This window comes from Erpetoichthys calabaricus, chromosome 3 (genome assembly GCF_900747795.2).
Source record: "Erpetoichthys calabaricus chromosome 3, fErpCal1.3, whole genome shotgun sequence".
NCBI classification, from domain to species: domain Eukaryota; kingdom Metazoa; phylum Chordata; class Cladistia; order Polypteriformes; family Polypteridae; genus Erpetoichthys; species Erpetoichthys calabaricus.
This window is the reverse complement of record NC_041396.2, coordinates 267,583,481-267,597,560: the sequence shown is the minus strand read 5'-3', so window position 1 is coordinate 267,597,560 and position 14,080 is coordinate 267,583,481. Positions and strand designations below refer to the sequence as shown.

General features: G+C 38.6%; 1 protein-coding gene across 1 annotated transcript in view; it reads right to left on the bottom strand.

Moving 5' to 3' along the window:
* Positions 1–13,795, bottom strand: part of ppp1r35 (protein phosphatase 1, regulatory subunit 35) — a 29,858-nt gene extending 16,063 nt beyond the window's left edge. Inside the window, exons 1-2 of the mRNA XM_028798224.2 lie at positions 13,729–13,795; positions 10,650–10,913 (exon numbers count right to left, since the gene is read on the bottom strand). Of these exons, the coding sequence (XP_028654057.1) occupies positions 10,650–10,898 (249 nt within the window). The 5' untranslated portion in view covers positions 10,899–10,913; positions 13,729–13,795. The remainder of the gene's footprint in view (positions 1–10,649; positions 10,914–13,728) is intronic.
* Between the last annotated feature and the right edge of the window lie 285 nt (positions 13,796–14,080).

Genomic DNA, 14,080 nt, shown 5'->3' with positions numbered 1-14,080 from the left:
CAGTGTGTGGTCAGAGCAAAATGTGTTTGTGTATGTATTTATTTGTCTATCTATTTATGTATTTAAAGAGTTTCTGTAAAAAGCCAAATTCATTGTTGAAGTTCAACTTTAAGGTCTATTTCTGTCTATACACACCGAGGCGTATCAGAATCACAGTGTGCATCATCTCCACATCAAGCATTAAAGTAGTGCATAAACTGGGAAACACTCTGCAGACAGTTCTTTTTAAATGACAAAAGCAAGAAATCTGCAGTTGAGGTAGGGCTGCACGATTAATCTTTTTTTCTCATGATAACGATATTTATGACCCACGATCAGTTAATAAATATCGTCGCGATTTTACAGTATAAAGACCAAACTGTTTTTTATGGGCTGAGTTTACGGATTGGACTGCGTCACTATGACGTTACTGCGTTTAGATTGCAAGCGCTTTCTGAAGCAGTAGAAGTCAATAGCAGCAATAACAGTCAGTCAGAATAAACATATGATGGCGGAGCAACGTGCAGAAGTGCGATCGTTAGTTCCTAAAAAGGGGTCATACTCAGTTGTCTGGAACTATTTCGATTTCGAGGAATGTGATGTTGATCAGGTACGAGTCTTGTGCAAACTTTGCTCCTGTTCTGTCCAAACGTCCCAAGGTAACACAACAAACCTCATCAACCACCTTAAAAGCCACCACAAAGTACACTATCAAGAATTTCAACGACTGAAGGCACAAACAGCAACAACAAAAAATTACCAGCCATCCACAACACAGACAACAATATCAGGGACATTGTTCAACGCAATACCATATCTGCCTAGCCAGTACCGCCGCTCCCTATACGCAGAGTACGCAGTCTGCGTAGGGCACCAACTCCCAGGGGGGCACCATCCCAGCTGCTCAAAAAAATCGTTTTTATATATTATAATAATAAATTAATATTAATAATATACATATACAAATAAACAAAAATATAAACGTATATATTGCATTTTACGGTGAACGCAGAGTAGGCAAAGCACACGTGATGACGCGCGCGCCCTCACCTCTGTACCCAAATCTCTGGATTGCTCTGCGCATAGCAGTGACGCTCCCTGTAACTGTTGCCTCTGCTGAGCGAAGTTTTTCTAAAATGAAGCTCATCAAAACGTACTTGAGCTCATCTATGGCACAAGAGCGCATGAGTGGTCTGGCAATTGTCAGCATCAACTCTGAATTAGCAAAGGCTTTATCATATGAAGAGCTCATTTACGACTTTGCCTCAAGAAAAAGCAGAAGTGTGCCTTTGTAAATTTTGAACTTTGGAAAGCTCCAGCAGATGACAGTGTTGATTTTATTTCAGTTTATTATTGTTTATTTTATTTATTATAAATGTTTTATTTAAAGTGTAATTTTAGTTTGTATTTTTTGCTGTAGAGCTACAATTGTAATTTATAAATGATACAATTTATTTATGTATTTACTTTTATTTGAATAAAGTTCTATTTTGGCCCCTATAGTAGGTGTTTTTTTTATTATTTTATTTTTACTTCCGTAATATTTGGGGGAGGGGGCACAAAAGTAAATTTCTGCTTAGGGCACCCATTTGGCCAGCAGCGGTCCTGTGCCTAGCTCGCAAAGACACCGGGAAATAACAGAGGCGATCACGTACCATATAGCCAAGGATATGTGTCCAATAACCACCGTGAGCAGTGAGGGGTTTAACAAAATGATCGCAACACTTGATAAAAGATATAGCATTCCCTCACACAACCATTTTTCCAATGTTGCGCTGCCCTCGCTGTATGCGAAATTCCGAAAAGAAATAGAAAGAGAAATTCTCAGGCTCAGCCTTGAATATTTTGCTGCCACGACCGACTTATGGTCAAGCAGAACTGCGGAACCGTATTTGAGCTTGACAGTTCATTTTATTGACAGCGAGTTTGAGATGAAAAGCAAGTTTTTGCAAACTTCGTTTTTCCCACAAGACCATACAGCGGAGTTTATTGCAGTGGGCCTCAAAGAAGCGATGTCCGCTTGGGGCTTGGTGGAAGAAAGACTTGTGTGCATCACAACGGACAACGCAGCTAATATGATTAGGGCAGCATCTGTGAATAACTGGCCGAGGCTACACTGCTTTGGTCACAGACTTCATTTACCAAAGGAATAATCGTCATTATTAATCGTGATAAAAATTTTGAGCAAAATAATCGTGATAATCATTTTTTCTGTTATCGTGCAGCCCTAAGTTGAGGCACAAAATGCGGTATACGGTATACCATACAGTGCATTTTCCAGCTTTATATGTGGGGAAAAGCATCTATAAACACTAGTAAAAGTATTTGTGGATCTTTAGCTACAAATATGCAAACCATATCACAAACCGTATACACACAGAGACACACACACACACACAAATACACACCTTAAGACCAGAAAATAAAAACTGCTTTTAATCAAGTGCTTCATGTGCTAATGGTCCTGTACCATTTGCCAGTATAGAGGAGAAAGAAAAGTGACTATGTAGGACATTTAAGGTATTAGATAATACTGTTTGCTTTTTTTAAGCCAGAATGTTACAAGTCATAAACAGAAAGAAGCTGTGTACTATGCATATTCTGTGGCAACTTCAGCACCCACTATATTGTTTTGCAGTCCTGAAATGAGCAGGTGTCAAACCAGGAAGTAATGCAGCCAATGAGAATGGACTCCCACTATGTACATGTATTCATCTGCGCTCACAAACCCATACATTTGGACCTTCCTCTGACATCTAAGTAAGACAATGGTAAACTTTCTTCATGATGGCCAAGATGTGATGTACCCACTTCAGATTGTCAGTGATGGTCACTCCAAGAAATTTAACAGATACGTTTGATTTTATCTTTAGCCGCAGAGGTGAACTCTGTGTGTGTATGAGACCAGACAACCAATTAATGCTCATTCAAGTACAGTATAATGCAGCAACAAAGAATAAAGAACTTGGATGTTTTGGACCTCACAAATAATAGAAGCATGTCTATCTGATGTCTCATGTTGTATGTACAACACAATGGGGAAAAAAAAAAAAGAAAAGCGGGTCAAGACTGTGACAGAGCTCACTGTACTTCTTAAACATTCGTGCAGCACCATCTCCATCAGACAGAACACTATTTGTTGTCAGGACAAAGGCCGAGTACGACTGTGCTGGATAGTCGGAAAGTACTTGCTAAATTTGACGAGCCCAGCCACTTTCGGTGTGTAAATTGACATGGTCTTGTGATAAGATCAAAAACTGCACTCGGAAAGACCGACATATGCAATAACTAGACACTGCATTATTGGACATTGGTTTAAGCCATTTCATCATTGTTGATGAGGAGGCCTAAGATGACAGTGGCATCAACAATTTTAATGAAAAAATTTGTAGTTATTTTTATACACATACATAGGTGAACAAGGAGTACAGCTTTGGGCTCAGTATACTAACACCACTTTTCAAAGGTGTAGTAGTACAAAAGAAGGTTCAGACATTTTATCAATTGATGGTGCGATTCTGTCATAAAAAAGTTGGGTTATTTTTACCAAATTTACGGTATTTACAATATATAAAAACAGGGGGCTCTGCCCCCTGCTTTCCAACTCCTGTGCGGACTCTACGCGCTAGTCATTTCCCAGATCTGCCACTTGCAACGAATCGTGCTATGTTTTTGGATATACACGAATATCAACTCTGTCTTTCGAAACTATTATCACTGGCAATTCGTCACATGTTGCTTTATTATATATGCGAGCGTGATCTTTCAGATTCATACAGTAATCCAAGAAAACTACTTTGTCCATGTTTTTCAGATAAATTTTATGTAAAGTGCGATACTTTTGGACGTATGGATTTGTATCCATTATTGGCTGTAAAATTTCTAATACGTCCCGATCGTTTAACTCTTTCGGTTCTATGTTGCATCACTTCTCCATTATCATAAATATAAAGCTTACCGAATTGTGGTTTCTTTGAAATTACACTTGTAATAGCTCTGTCATATCACCAATGTCCATATATTCAATCTCTTTTCGCGGTTTCGTTATTTCATTGAGTAGTTTCCGTTTGTTAGCGCTAATGCAATCTTTACTATCAGTTTTTTGAGACTTTTGAATTTTAATACTTTAATAATCTCTAACCTGCTCTGCATATGTATCGCGCCAACATTTTTGAACCTCTTTACAACATTCTACTTTGTCTTCTACTCTTTGTCTTTTCTTCTTCTACGGTTTGTCTTTTATTTCTGCCCCCACTTGGACCTGTTAGGTTTTCCATTCATCTCTTGGCACATAATCTCGTCTTGCGGGACGTGAAATTATCTCTCTGAAAATGTCTCATCTCGTCCCAAGATATATATATATATATATATATATATATATATATATATATATATACATACATACATACACACTAGTCATTTAGCCCGTTACAATAACGGGCACTAGAACAGTAGTGCATAAACATTAGTAGGAACAGTCTATCTTAAATGGCAAAGGACCGTCTATTTTCTGTTACAGTAATACTGGCTTGTATGTGGCTGTAATATGCGTCACTGTATTGTGTGCCTTTAATTTTCTCTCACAGTAATACGTCTCTCCAGCAAGTATTTTAATCTGTGCTGGCGTGCAGCTGATTATTGTATGTATGGCGTCTCCCCAGCAACGGATTTTATGTGCGCGAAAATAAATCTACTTTTAAAAGTCATCCTATTGTAATATCATGAAAATTCGTATATTTAGGAAAACACTTTACACTTTACCAGGCCATGTTTGTTATCTGACATCCTCAGAGTGAACACTTGCACAACAACAAACAGTAATACCACCTCTTTGGGGAAGCTGGTCTCCGCGTCTCAGTAGCCGATTGGATTTTCGTGCGCTGTTTTAGGTCTTACCTCATTTACCGAAATCCGATCGGATCGGCCGCGAGATTTTTTATAGGTCCCGCCCTCTCTGTCTTGTGTGACGCGTCAGGGGGCCTTTGAAGCATCGCACCGTGCCCCACGCATGCGCACTTCACCAGAAGACACACACACACGGACACATGGACGCACACAGGGATTTTATTAAAGAGGATTATATACACATACACACACACACGAACACTACCAGATAAAAGTTTTAGAACACCTGAGTTTTTCTCAAATGTAGCAGTTGAAATTAAATGAATGACCTAAAATGGTGAAAAGGTAAGCAGTAAATTAACAGATTAAATTTAAAGTTTAGGTTAGCAAAAACTGAAAAAAATGATATTTCAGAATATTACTCTTGTGCTTTCTTCACGGAACAATTAATAGGTTGCAATGTACAGATGTTCTGCAGCAATTCAAGTAAATTAAGCCTTGCAAGTTGAAGCAAACAATTTGCATAGGTGTCCCAACATCTGTTGATTACTTAAAAAATGTCTGTCTTGTTGGAACAGACTGTGCTCTACACCTTCCAAAGTACTACTTGGACAATATTACACTATAGAAAGTTGTAAATTCCAGTGATAATGGCAAGAGAATGGTAATCTATATTACTAAACGTAGGTTGTATATATGCACAGATGCCAGAGGCCAGACGCACGCGCACTGCGCCTCAGCGCCCCAGAGTCAAACCCAGTGGCTTTCCAGACTCAGTACGTGGCGCCCAAACAACACAACACAACCTGTAAATTAAACTTCGGATCACAATACAACCGCCGCCCAAACGCGAACGCACACACCACCGCATATACAACCTTCGTTTAGTAATGTTTACGAAGGTTTTATATATGCACGGATGCCAGATGCAACCCGTGCCGAAAGCGCATGCGCACAGCGCCCCAGTGTCAAACCCAGCGGCTTCCCAGAGTCAGTAGGTGGCGCCCAAACAACACAACACGACCTGTAAACTAAACTTGAGGTAAAGCGTGCACGCCAACAAGTTGCCATGGTGACATATTTAAACATAGACATAGAATAACTAGACGCCTCATGACCAGCAGAATCGTACGTCAACGTGGCCGCCATATTGTGAGTGGCACTGCTGTGGTGTGAAGTAATGAATAATGTGCTGCTTGGGATTGTACAAACTGCTGTACGCTCCAAACCAGATCCCGGGGGATTACATTTAATAGTTAAGGCTGAACAATTGTTTTGGTTATATTTGGCCATTAGAAAATCCCGTTTTATAATCTTTACTTTAGCTAAGCTAGCAAAGCTATGCATTTATGTGCTCAAGTGAGCCACCAAACGACGTTTTGGCTAAACGTATTTAGTCACTACCTATGTAGATTGTTGTTAGCTGTTAACATTTCTCAAACTTGATGTTTTTTCTCAAGGAGCACATTGAGGAAACAGTTTGAAATTGACAACCATCATTTTATGCTCATGTCTTTAGTTGTGTCTGTCTTCCACAAACTAAGGCTGCACCATATTGCCAGACTGAATACTCTCAAATTACAGGATCTGAGTGAGCGAGAGGGACTGTAAGTCTGTAGGAGATCAGTGAAGTTGAGAGTGAATCGGTGTAATATGTTCAGTGGATTTAGAACAGCAGGTTATTATCCTGGCAGCAGAATTTTGAAGAAGTTGTAAGCAATGGATAAGTTTTTGTGGGATGCCAGATAGAATAGCATTACAGTAATCTATACGTGAGGTGACTCGGGCATTAACCAGTACTTCAGTACTGTGTTGCGTAAAAACAGGACGGAGTCTAGAAATATTTCGAAGATAGAAGAAGGCAGTCCCCGAAATGTTACTTACATGGGAGGAATTATTAAATAATTATAATTATTATTATTTAATAATTGCCATTATTAGTGTATAAATGGATATAAATAAGTGCATTTAAATGATTCGCCAAAATCTGTTGTATGTAACGATACTCTTTTAAAACGTTATTGTTTTTTCATCAGAAAACCTGATTTCCACGTCTACCTGTATTAGTTTAAATGGCACTTTTGCCACTCGCAATAAGGCTGATGCTCCGACGTATCGTGTCGACTGGGAAACATAGTGAATGCGGCATCTATATATATATATATGTCTATGTATTTAAACTTGAGGCAGTGGTGACTACTTACAGTGCCAGCAGTCAGCTACTCCACAGTGCCAGCGGTCAGTGTTCTCCACTCCACAGTGCCAGCAGCTACTCCACTCCACAGTGCCAGCAGCTACTCCACTCCACAGTGCCAGCAGTCAGTGTGCTCTAATCCACTATGCCAGCACTCAGTGTGGCAGCTGTCAGTGTAGCTTATTTTGAATCACATTAAGGTAATTCAGTGTTAAAAATAAGTTCAATTATGATTCCTAACAGCAAACGACTTCTAGCTAACAACACACCCATAGAAAAACAAAAACGAGACTGCATGGATAAAAACAATGAACGAAGGCACCTACAACACGCTTCTGAAACACCAGAACCAAAGGAGTCACGGCTCCAAAAAGAAACAGCTTTAGTACAAATATATTTATTTAATTAAATGAAAACTTTCCCAGGACACTCCCACCCTCCATGATTTTTCATCCCTACAAAGATTGGAGGTAACAAAGTAATTGCCATTCTTGGACTTGCGATTCTCTAGGTTTACTGGTTAAGAAAATGAAATGAAACAGAGTATTATTACCCTTAGGCCTACTTAGAAGAGTAGGCCTTTCATTTAGAGAAATTGCAAAAAAGAAATTAAAGTGTCAGCGAGTACGGTGTCCTACACAATCCAAAGCAGCAACAACAACAACATTTACTTATACTGCATAGTTTCATACAGATGGTGTAGCTCAAAGTGCTTAACACGATGAAGAAGGAAAGGTTTGTAAGAAACAAAAATAAGATTAGGCAATACCAAGTAAAGAATAAAGTAAGGTCAGAAAAAAACTCCAGATGGGCTGAAGAAAAAACAACAAAATCTGCAGGGGTTCCAAGACCCAGAGACCACCCAGACCCCATTAAGCATTCTACCTAACATGATCTAAATCAGTCCTCATAGTTTTCAGGCTTCCCATGAGAGAATCTGACGATGAGGCAATTGGAAACTGGAAGAAACTCTAATAGGAAATGATATGGCAGGCCCAAAGTCACCACCCAATCAGAACACAAGTTTCTGGGGGTCACCAGCTTGTGTGATAGGCACCTCACATTACAACAGCTTCAAGCTCAGTTTAACAGTGATCAAAAAAAGCAAGTCTCCGTTTCTACTATGAAGAGGAGACTTTGTGCTGCAGGTTTGACAGGGCAAGTGGCACTAAGAAAGCCATTCCTTAAAGGATAAAATAGGGCCTTGAAATACCAGCTGTGGACTACTGATAGATAGATAGATACTTTATTAATCCCAAGGGGAAATTCACATACTCCAGCAGCAGCATACTGATAAATAACAATGCTGATAACAATGCAGGTATACAGACAGACAATAACTTTGTATAATTTTAACATTTATCCACCTGGGTGGAATTGAAGAGTCGCATAGTGTGGGGGAGGAACGATCTCCACAGTCTGACAGTGGAGCAGGACATTGACAGCAGTCTGTCGCTGAAGCTGCTCCTCTGTCTGGAGATGACACTGTTTAGTGGATGCAGACTGGAAGAAAGTCTTATGTACCGATGAATCAAAATTTGAAATCGTCAGTTCATCACGCAGCGTTTTTGTATGCCATCGATTTGGTGAAAGGATGGTTCAGTGTGTGACACCAACTGTCAAACATGGAGGAAGTGTGATGGTCTGAAAGTTCATTTGCTAGAGGCAGAGTTGGTGACTTGCACAGAGTAAGTGTCATTCTGAATCAAAAGGGTTACCACAGTTTGGCTGTTATATCAGCAAAGGTGGCTACTTTGAGGAATCAAAAATTTGAATACAAATTTATACACTTAATAATTCCTCTATTTCAATTTGCCGTTGTTTATTTGTTATAGGCCTTGATTTTATGAATCATCAATACATTAAGCTGCATGCATTTCCATAAAAACTGAAAAAACAGGTGTTTTAAACTTTTGATTGGCAGTGAATATATTGACAGTAAGGGACTATATTATATATATATATATATATATATATATATATATATATATATATATAAAATTAACGCAATTAAAAATGACAAGATTCTCTATCTGCTCCCCATAGTGTGCTGTTCCAGTTTTAATACGGGTCTGTCCAAGTGATTCCAGAGTTCCACATTGCAAGCCAATCCAGAGTTCCACATTGCAAGCATTCAATTCCTTCCCAGTAATAAAACTGAAAACTAGTTAAGGTAAGCTCCTATTTACTTTGGTTTTTGAAACAGTGAGTTTTTCTCTCAGGGTATTTTTCCATTACAAATAAACATAGTCATATTATGCCTCGCAGTTAGGAGACCTGGGTTTGCTTCCCGGGTCTTTGATGTGGAGTTTGCATGTTCTCCCCATGTCAGCGTGGGTTTCCTCCGGGTGCTCCAGTTTCCTCCCACAGTCCAAAAACATGCAGGTTAGGTGGACTGGTGATACTAAATTGGCCCTAGTCTGTGCTTGGTGTGTGGGTGTGTTTGTGTGTGTCTCCTGCGGTGGGTTGGCACCCTGCCCGGGATTGGTTCCTGCCTTGTGCCCTGTGTTGGCTGGGATTGGCTCCAGCAGACCCCCGTGACCCTGTGTTTGGATTCAGCGGGTTAGATAATGGATGGATGAATTATTGTTTGCAAATTGTTAAAGAAAGGTTTATGTATATACATGGGAATGCAGCTACAAGAATATAGATAGCATTCTCAGTTATGTTGAACGATCCAAGCAGTGACAGCTGAATGTTAGAAACATCATCAAGATACTGTTAAATCCAATGAGAAGACTAATTTGAATGAGTGTTTAAAGAGATTTTCCCATTATGACACCAAGATTTGCAAACTGGTACAACATCATGAATAGAAAAAAAGTTTAATATTTAGACCTGTGTGCAGAAGTGTTAACTTGGGATAACATGCTTTTGTGAAAATTGCTCATAAAATCAAGAAACTGTGTTTTCATTACATGAAACAAATAATGAAGTGGTAATTTAGGATCACTTATATACAGCAGAAGTGGAGCAGTAGTGTAATAACTAGTGCTGCTGGTTAACAGCTTCAGCATTCTGCAGCTGAATCCCTTACCATTTCTTTATCCATGTGGATACTGCATTTTTTTCCTGTTTGTGACCCCAAAACACACACACACATTCCCCACATTAGGTTAATTCAAGTTGTTAAATTGGCCTTCAATGTGAATGCGATACTGGCTGCTGAATGATTCAGTGCTGCAATGGATTAGTGTCTTGCCCAGGGCTATCTCCTGCTTTGTGCTCAATACTGCCAAGATAGCCTGCAGTCTCCACTTGACCATAAACTGGATTAAGTGAGTTTGAAAATATTGTGTTACATGGAGCATTACATCATCAGCATGCAGTATGACACAATTTTCTTTTTTCAAAGTTGTCAGTAGAGAAGTCAGTTTGTGAAGACTAATACTTGGCAACAACATTACAGTATCTGCTAATAGGTTTGCTTTTGACTAGCACTTTCCCTTTAAATCAGATGAAGATTACAAGCTCTATGACAAGTAGAAGCATGACTATGCATACTGGAAGAACATTTTAAGTAATTTACTTTTTTGGAAACCATTTAAGTAAGAAACCATAAAGAAAGCAAGAGACACACTAAATTATAGGCATGAGAATTAAAAATGTACTTGTATGAATAGCAACAAACCTGCCTCCTGTTGGTTTTTCCACCCATACAATCTTCTGCTCCACGTTTGGTGTTCTTTAAAATTCCCAAACCACGTTCCATCTTTTCTGGAGTGAGTGAAATATCAAGTTCAGAGTGTGACCGAAAGATTTCAGCAGTATTTGATAGAGGCCGGGGAGCACATAGAGTGGGCAAGCTATCCTGGTTAGAGTATTTTTCTGGAGTATAGGTACCGTGCTCCGGCAAGAACGTTGCAGAATCCAGCTTCATCTTCAAAAAAAGAGCCTTGAAATTGGAAACAATAAATAAATTCTGATTTTAGGTACACATTTAATTCAAGTTTTGGATAAAACTGACAGTCTTGGCTACAAATTAGTCATACTGTCTGCTGTTTGTTTTTTTTTTTAAATTCAAAGAGAACTCTTATTAGATGTTAATTCAAGTCATTACATGAATATTATTTAACAACACACTGTTACAAACCACTTTACATGGATTCTCAGAATAATACGAAAATGTTCATATTTGCTCAATTAGACCATAGTGGTAAAAGTATTGTCCAGCATCACATTCTGAGATCACTTTTTTGACTTCTTTAATGTGAATTTAAAAAAATGAATTCAAATGAAAAAATTAATTACATGCGCTCTTAGGGATGAATATAAAAAGGTATGAATATGACTAATAATGTTTATAGAAGAATACACTTGTGTTTCCTTTTAGCATCTTATTGAATTTTGGATGTGTGAGGCTTTTAAACAAGTGCACCTCCCCAAGAAGAATGCAGTTAAATAGTTTATCACAGAGCTCTCAGTACAGTGCATCATAAGGAAGTTGAAAAAATATGAAACCACAGCCACACTGCCTAGTTCAGGCCGCCCCTCTAAACTTAGTTACAATGCAAGTATGACACTTGTCAAAGAGGCTACTATGACACAAAGTGTCACTCTGATGAAGTTGCAGAAATCTGTGACTGTAACTGGAGAGGGTGTACATGGCTCAACAATACCCAAGGCATTGCACAAAAACAATCCTTCTGGAAGAGTGGCAAGGAAGTACAGTAGTCCTGAAAGTGAAACACATGTCCTTCCCTATAAATAATTTGCAAGAGGTCATTTGGAAGATACTGCAAAGATGTGGCAAGAAGTAATGTGGTCTGATGAGGCTAAAGTGGAACTTTTGGCTTGAACATTAAGTAGCATGTGTGCCATAACTCTAATTGCACATCAGCGAGCTAACACCTTCCTAACACATCCTTTGTTGTGGGATTGTTTCCAGCAGCAGGGACTGGCAATCTGGTCAGGATTGATGGGATAAAACAAAAATGTATATCTTAACATGGCACGTCTTTATCAAATAGTTAGGCATGTCATATCATAGATCCAGAATCTTTTTACCCTTATTTGCTTGGCAGATGCTTTTATCCAAAGCGACTTGCAAAAAAGGTAAACATAATCGAGTAACATTAGGCTAGGACCTGTTTATTCAGCAAGTGTAGTAGGACAGGTAACAAAAGTTGATTTCCACAAGTGAAATGATGTAATAACTAATAAATGTGCAAACATAGACTAACAGTCGATAAAGCAATTAAAGTTAATGTAACAACAAATCAAGCAACAGTGTGAGAGATCATAGAGTAAAGATTCCCCACCCAATCAATTAGACAGATATTCACAGAATAGATGGGTTTTCAAATCACTTCTTAAATACATTGAGGGAGTCAGTAGTTTGAATGGAGCAGCTCAAATTAACCAGCTAGGAACTACACTGGAAAAGATTCTGGATTAAGACTTGGTACCACGCTGAGGCACCATCACCAGATGCTGTTCCGTGGCACACCCAAGTGGCAAGAAGGAGCTTAGCACCTCACCAGTGTTGCCATATATACAGGTGCTGACCCAATGACTACTCAGTAGGTAAACATCAGGAATTTGAACTTGAAGCGTGCTGCTACAGGAAACCAATGTGGTGACCCGATCAGAGAAGCAACATTTGCCTGGTTAAATACAATATGGGCCACTCCATTCTGGAACATCTGCAGCGGCTTGACAACACTCTTGCCAGAATGGACTTGTAGTAGTCCAGAAGAATCAAGGGTTTGAATCCCTTGCTGCGGGGAACTTCCAAATCCCTACCCCCTAAATAGCCCCCAATATTTTCATTGATCTTTCTCTGGATACTTCTTTTCTCCTCTAACATCAAAAGAGAAACACTGCATTTGTTAAAATAATTGTGCAACGTAAACGTGCCTCGAGTGATCGTGTGTGCAGGAGTGGCTCTATCATAAACTGACATCCCCTCCAGAAATTATTCCTGCCTTTCGCCAAAAATCACCAAGATCAATTCTAACCCCATGTCCAAAACTGGATTAAGGTGGTTTGAGACATGACACAACAAGGTGAAAGTGACCATAAAGTGTACTATAGAAACTGACACGAGATAAAACACACATATGCTGTATATTACTGTTGCATTACACGAGTTCTAAAGCAGTTTAACTACAGTAACTCAGTAGTACATCTATCATCTATGATGAGTGATAACAGATTTTATATAAATACACATAAGCAGCCCTTTTCAAAAGCTACAGTCGGCAAACACAATTAAAATCTAAGCAAACCTATATTTCAAAGAAGTCCGCAAACAACTACAAGTGACAAGTCTAAAATAAAACCATATAACACGCATACAAATGATTATAAAACATTAATTCGATATATTTTTGAAGTGAAATGCATTCAATTACGTTTTATATGTGACTTCAAAAATAAAAAATAAAGAGGTTAGGAATGTACACAGTAAAGATTAACATTCTTTCGAAAAAATAATGAACCCAACAGAAATATGATGAGAAGACTGGAACTTACCCAGCTGTAATGTTTCAAAGCACAATGATAATCGTAAAGGCTGAAGTGTTTCTCGATATTACCAACTCCAAAGTAGTTACTGATACAAAAGACTTGTCATTTTAATTGATTACAGTTTTTATCTCCACAAATTTAGAAAAAAATATCTTGCTTCTGAACCAAACACTGTGCTTATGTTCCGTTTAAACTTCCCTCCAAATACAGAATCTACGGCGCCACCTTCGCCATCTTACCTCAACAATAGAACAACAATTCCCAGTGTCCTTTTCGTCAAATACGTCCTTTTTACTGCAGCAATCAAACAGCAATTCCCAGTATACCTTTCGCCATTTACGACCGTTTACCTCCCAGAATCCAGTAAGGGAGGAAGTTTTGCACTAGAGTCATGTGTGTTCCTCATTTTGTTATTTTTGAGCGCTTTAACAAAGCATAATTTAAATGCAAAGAAAAATATATTTAAAGTAAGAAAAAGTAAGCTTCTTAAATGTTTTAACTCGTCAAAACTGCTCGCATTTTAGTTGCGTACTTTTAAAATATTGGAAATGTGTGCGTTTCGATCCATTATATACTTGTCCTTTTTAAAAA